At 36.1% G+C, this 6,368-nt stretch overlaps 1 protein-coding gene across 1 annotated transcript; it reads left to right on the top strand.

The window, feature by feature from the left end:
* The first annotated feature begins 1,132 nt into the window (after positions 1-1,132).
* On the top strand, positions 1,133-5,377 carry LOC111470312 (probable gamma-secretase subunit PEN-2). The gene is made up of 2 exons (XM_023115861.1): positions 1,133-1,461; positions 5,013-5,377. Exons 1-2 carry the CDS (start codon positions 1,209-1,211, stop codon positions 5,171-5,173), a joined length of 414 nt encoding a protein of 137 aa, XP_022971629.1. The 5' UTR covers positions 1,133-1,208; the 3' UTR covers positions 5,174-5,377.
* Positions 5,378-6,368: the final 991 nt, after the last annotated feature.

The following is a 6,368-nucleotide window of genomic DNA, read 5'->3' as shown; positions in this document are numbered from 1 at the left end:
TCTCCACAATGGTATGATATTGTCCACTTTGAGCATAAGCTCTCATGGCTTTGCTTTGGGCTTCCCAAAAGGCCTCATACCAATGGAGAGTGTATTCTTAGATTATAAACCCATGACCATTCCCTAAATTAACCGATGTGGGACTTTCATCATCCAACACCTCCCCTCGAACAAAGCATGCCTCCCCTTAATCGAGGCTTGACTCCTTTGGAGTCTTAGTCATTTTTGACTGCCTTCGTACCTTCAAGGAGGCTTGACTCCTTTTTGGAGTCCTTTGTTCGACATTTGAGGATTTGCCAATCTATTGGCACGGCTAAGTTTAGGGCATGACTCTGATACCAAGTTTAGGGCATGGCTCTGATACCATGTTAGACGAACACGACTCTCCACAATGGTATGATATTGTCCACTTTGAGCATAAGCTCTCATGGTTTTGCTTTGGGCTTCCCAAAAGGCCTCATACCAATGGAGAGTGTATTCTTAGATTATAAACCCATGACCATTCCCTAAATTAACCGATGTGGGACTTTCATCATCCAACATGTATATCTCATAAGAAGGTTATGTCCGGAAACATATGAAAATATAATGTGCATCATAACCATGTACCATGATTTGAAAATGTGAGACCTTATGTATGTTGTACGTCACGAGCAATATGTTTTATACGGGTACATACACCATGTTATGATACACACCCATTTTTTTCCATTGATTTCGTAGTGTGAGCATGCGCTAGCTCGTAATCAAACCTAAGGGGTATCTAAACGAGCTCGTTTAGTGGATTCTTGTGCGTGTTTACGAATCATATGTAGAGAAGTACTATGCATCAAACTTTAATTGAAAAAAAAGAAAATAAATCTAAAGAAAGAATCCGGAAAAGTAGGTCATACCATGAAATTATGTTGCATGTGATTGCATTTTTAGATGTCCTTCGAGTCGAGAATTTAAATTTTTTATTCAATAAAATACAATAAAAATAATAACAAAATATCACATTAATATTAATGACACCAATTTTAAACTTGATTAAAAATGGTGAACTATTTTTTTATTTTAAATATTCTTTGTGAAATTATTATATTTTTGAATTTTTTTTTAAGAAATATGAATTAAAAATTGAAAAAGAGAGAGAAAAAGCGACTATGAACATTTTGCCTAAAACTTCGGTTGGTCTTTGTGTTCAGAGTCATTGAAACTTGATTGCAATGGAGAACTCGCAGAATTCGAACAGCAATCTAAACCCTAATCCGATTCGCATCCAGAATCTTGTATCGTCGCCGATTGCTGTGTTATGGCCGACAATTGATGGCTCACTCGGGCTGTCGGAGGAAGAATCGGTGAGCTATGCCCGCAGATTCTATAAATTTGGATTTGCATTGCTTCCATTTCTTTGGGCGGTTAATTGCTTCTACTTCTGGCCAGTTCTTCGCTCTCGCTCATTTCCTCGCATTCGTCCCTGTGAGTTTGCCTCTCTCTGTTTAACTTCGATGCACGCGTCTCTACTTTCAGTCATTTTCTTAATTTACACTTAACCGGGGATCTTCATAGTAAGAGCATTCATTCTTCGAATTCAGATGTATTTTGTAGCCCTAAACAAGGAAAGCTAGTGCTGGATATCATGTCCTGTAAGATAGGACTTGAAAGATTGTCCCAGGTCAATATGAATATAAAAAATGAACTTAAAATAATCCTCAGAATCCGTGGTTGAGGATTGTTGAGAGGGAGTCTTACATTGGCTAGTTTAAGGAATGATCATGAGTTTATAAGTAAGGAATACATCTTCATTGGTATGAGACCTTTTGGGGAAGCCCAAAAGAAAACCATTAGAGCTTATGCTCAAAGTGGACAATATCATACTATTGTGGAGATTCGTGATTCCTAACATCAGTGAGGGAACTAAACTAGCTTACTTGGTGTCTAGCCTTAGAACCAGCTATTGATCTATATGAACGGTAAGAAACTAGCCGCTTGAAAAGGGACATTGGACTACTATGAATAACAGAGACTTTCTTTTATCCTTTATCCCTTGTCTAGAAAGGTTATTGGCTCGAAGAAAGAAGCACTCGAACGTGATTCACTTCTAACATTTTTCCCTTACCGGTAAGTAAACACAATGGTGTAAAGGGATTACCCCGGAAGGAGAACATGAATAAGACCCTATTGTTGGATTTATCTTACCTCAATATTCTAATGATGGTAGCATTACGGGTTATTGGTTGTTGTTCTGGTTTTTGAGTTATATTTTAACGCGATTCTGTTTCACTAGTTATGCTTCAATGTTTGGAAGCCCAAGAATGAAACTATTTTGTGGAGAAATGCATGATGCCGTTGTGATGTAGATATTTGTATTACAAAACTGAGTGCCCATCGATTTATCCTTGTCCATGCGTTGTTCTTTTTCATAGGCTTGGTCAGTGGATGCAAGGAGTTCTAAGCTGTTTATTTGTGCCATTTTGATAATTCCCCTTCTTTCTCTTTGTAGTTTGCTTCATTATATTGGGACATGGTGATTCATGTTATACATTATTGTCTTGAGTTTATAGCTTTTGCAATAATACTTTAAGCAATGATACATTGATACTCTTCATAATTTACTGGAAAAAAGTGGATAAAAAAGATTGGCAATCGTGTTCTAGTTCACTAAATTGAGCCTTAAGAATTTGGAGGTACTCTCTGGTTTCCTAATGTCAGCCTTCCATTGAAGTGACAAAGATTTGCATTTTTTTTTTTTTATGACAAAGATTCATTGATACTCTTCATAATTTACTGGAAAAAAGTGGATAAAAAAGATTAGTAATCGTGTTCTAGTTCGCTAAATTGAGCCTTATGAATTTGGAGGTACTCTCTGGTTTCCTAATGTCAGCCTTCCATTGAAGTGACAAGGATTTGCATTTTTTTATGCTTATAATTAGCACCTCATGTCCTACAGAGTACAAACACTTTTGAAGGAAATTAAAAATGCTTGGCTCTTGCGCTATACAACATTTGTAAATAAGCCTTTGATTGCTTGTCAAAGTTGCAATTCATTTGAGCTTCATTATGCATATCTTTTTTCTTTCTTTAATTAAAAAATGTAGTCAAGATTTTTGGTTCTTGCTTCCAAGTGTACAACAATTTAATGTTTTGGCCTCAGATTATTTGTCATGGTCGCAGTTCATATCAACTCATTTGGCACATCTTTTTTTCTTTTTTTGAGAAAAACTGTGTATGAACTTCCTTATGCATCCATCTGGTCTACCTAGGGGCATGTGTACACTGGTTTACTAGGGTATGTACGAGTTTAATCATAAACCAGCAAGGAAAATTAGGGTGGATTCTTTTGATGGTTTTCTCGGTTTCGAATCATTAAGAAGGGTGGTTTTTGTGTATCCGCACTCGTGTGGATGAGAAACCCTTCTAAAGGGGCCAATTTATGGTGGTTTATTCTGCCTTTTCACGTATCTCCTTGATGGTAAGATTGTTTGGTGGTACTCTACAAGGCCCTTGGTTCATAATTAAGGAAATAAGGGTGCCTTTTTGTGTGTGTGTGTGTGTGTGTGTATGTGATAAGGGTAGTCTGGAGTGTAGGCGTATATTTGTATGAATAAATAAACTAACTATGGGAGCAAGGTTGGTTTTGTGTGCGTGTTGCAAAGTTGGTTTTTTGTCCGTGTATAATAGGGGTGGGTTCTTTTTTGAGATACTCTCCTAGGCCTGGGTTCAACCCACGAGCTTGAGAACTTAATAACCGGTGTTTTTTTTTTTTTTTGAGATACTCTCCGAGGCTTTGGGTTGAACACTCAGGCTCGAAAACTTAACGACCTATACACCTGGACTCTTTGGGATTAGTGGAGTGGGTCATGAATATGATACAAGAACCACCCAAACCCTGCCCCCCAAAGAAAAACTTGATTTCATTGTTTTCCTTTTCCGTCTATTTCATTACACTTATGATTCAAGGCACGAGCCTCAGTGATTAAAACCTTAAAAGCGATAATGTATTTGTTCTTAACTGTAGTTAAAATTATCTAATTCAATTTTAATTTTTATATTCATATTTGTATGTCCATGCTAGCTTACACACGCCTCAACTAATTTCAATTTAGGAAGGAAAATTGTTTCATAGTGGAATTTATAGTTGTACTGCTACAATGATACTATAATTGTAATACAATAATGAATCTATTTGAGATCAATGCTCTCTATACTGGAAGGCTTCTTCATTAAGTCACTCTGATACTGGAGTTTGCAAGATAAAATTTCTATTGCAAGACTGTTTATATCATTGATAAGATAGATTGAAGACCATATTTTTTTGCAACAAATTGTAGAAGTTGAACATGTCTAAGAAAGCTGAGTTCTTATTTTGGTTTGTTTACTATGAAAAGTATGACATTCTTGATAATGTTTATAATTTTGTATCGTCTCTCTAGGTATTTGAAATGGTTAGGATAGGATCAAAGCCATATGACAATCCACTTAACTTTAGCATGAGGATATGGTACAGTATTCTGGATCTTTTCAACCTATAGTGGTGCTTTCTGGCCAGCACTCAGGATTCCCTCATTCAAATTCTAAGAATAGGTCACGGCTTCAAAAGGAATTTGGTTAACATAGTTTCAATCACAAATTTTGGATCTCTAGTTAGAGTTCCTAGGAACTATTGAGGGTATAACTAGGCCTAGGAGTGAAATTGAGGACTTTGTAGTTTCACTAGCTTTCTAGATGGTGTTCCTTGCATAAGAATATTTACAATTAATTCTCATCTTTTCTAAATATACATAGCTGAGCTTTTATTTTTTTATCTTATATCTTTCGTCAAAATTTTCCTTACTTCGGCTATTACGAGTTTTTGTTATGAATTTTAACAAGGTATATTTTTAGTTACTCCTAGATCCACATTATGGTAGCGTATTCTTTTTTTTTTATATATATAATCTTAATAGAAATTTACTTTTATTATTTTTCCCATTATCTCGGTTTGGTACTTGATAAAGTTATCTAACGATTTGAAATTACTCTTCCTTTAGATATTGTTGGCTCAGCTATTGGTTTTGCTGTTTTCATGGCCATTATCTCGTCTTGGGCCTTGACATTTGCCATTGGAGGAGAACGCCTCTTTGGACCTGTTTGGGATAAACTAGTGATGTACAACCTTGCTGACAAATTAGGATTAACAGGTTGGAGCTAGTCTGGTTCCATTCCTTCAGCAACCAACTTCGAACTTGTTCTTGTATATTTTAAGATGTGTAACTCTCTACTGTCATTCTTTTCTTGAAATATCAAAGTTGAAGCTTTTAGTTTCACTTCTCTAAGTGCTTCAAGTGTCAAACATAAACATAGAAGGGATCTTATATCGAACATAATTGAAATGAACAATATCAGGTTAAACAAACCCATGGTTTAAAGAACACTTGAACTTTAACAAACCCATGGTCAAATGCACACGTTTTGAAACGGTTCTCCCTGCAGCTGCGTCGACAGAGTTCTGTGGATTGAATTCTAAACTGGTTATCTGAAATTCTCCTTTGCTTCCCTTTTCTCCCACTTTCAATACTATAAGCTGTGCTCTGTTTTCTGATTCCCTACTTGAGAACATTCATTTTTCAGGTGGATAACATCTGATGTTATGAATTTTGTTAAAGTTCTTAAGGGACTGTGTAGAATGCATCAACGAGCACCCAAAAAAGGTACGATTATGTACTTCTATGATGTGATTATTAAATTTTATTAGGTTACTGTCGTATTCCCAGTTTGAGACATATGGCTCACAGTTGATTCACCGTATCAGATAGCATTGAAACTAGTTTGTTTTCAAATGCTAGTTTTGGATTATTGCCTGTATCAGATTATGCTGTGATTCACTTATTAAACTTTGGTTAGTAAAAATGCTAACCTCTTGATGTTTGGTGGAGTTATCAATACTCCAAATGGGAAAGCCATTCACTAAAATAGACATGAGAGAACCAAAAGACTTGCTAGAAATAGTGAAAGATGGGTAGGGTGGTTGGTGGGGGATCTGCTTTTTGAATGGTGTTTGTTTGGTTAGGTTTTCTTCATTACTACTATCCTCCTCTTCAATCTGGCTTTTCAACTTTAGCAGCACATAGGGGTCGAGTCGGGTTAGCACGGGTCGGGTTGGGTTGGGTTTGAAAGTGAAGAATTTTCTCTGAATCCACTTTTGTGTTTTGAAAATTGGTTACATTTTGAAATGTATTTTTCTTGGATGAAACAACTTAATTATTGGAAAAGCTTTGATTGGAGTAATAGGTCAGGTTTTAGTATATGTAGAATAGAGTTAGACGTTTCCCACATAGCATATTCTAATTTGAATCATATTTGGTATAAATGGATACTAACAGTTGGCACTCAGGGTTTTGCCTACT

This window comes from Cucurbita maxima, unplaced genomic scaffold (assembly GCF_002738345.1).
Source record: "Cucurbita maxima cultivar Rimu unplaced genomic scaffold, Cmax_1.0 Cma_Scf00044, whole genome shotgun sequence".
NCBI classification, from domain to species: Eukaryota; Viridiplantae; Streptophyta; class Magnoliopsida; order Cucurbitales; family Cucurbitaceae; genus Cucurbita; species Cucurbita maxima.
Note: the sequence above shows the minus strand (reverse complement) of the source record. Positions and strands in the feature narration are given on the sequence as shown.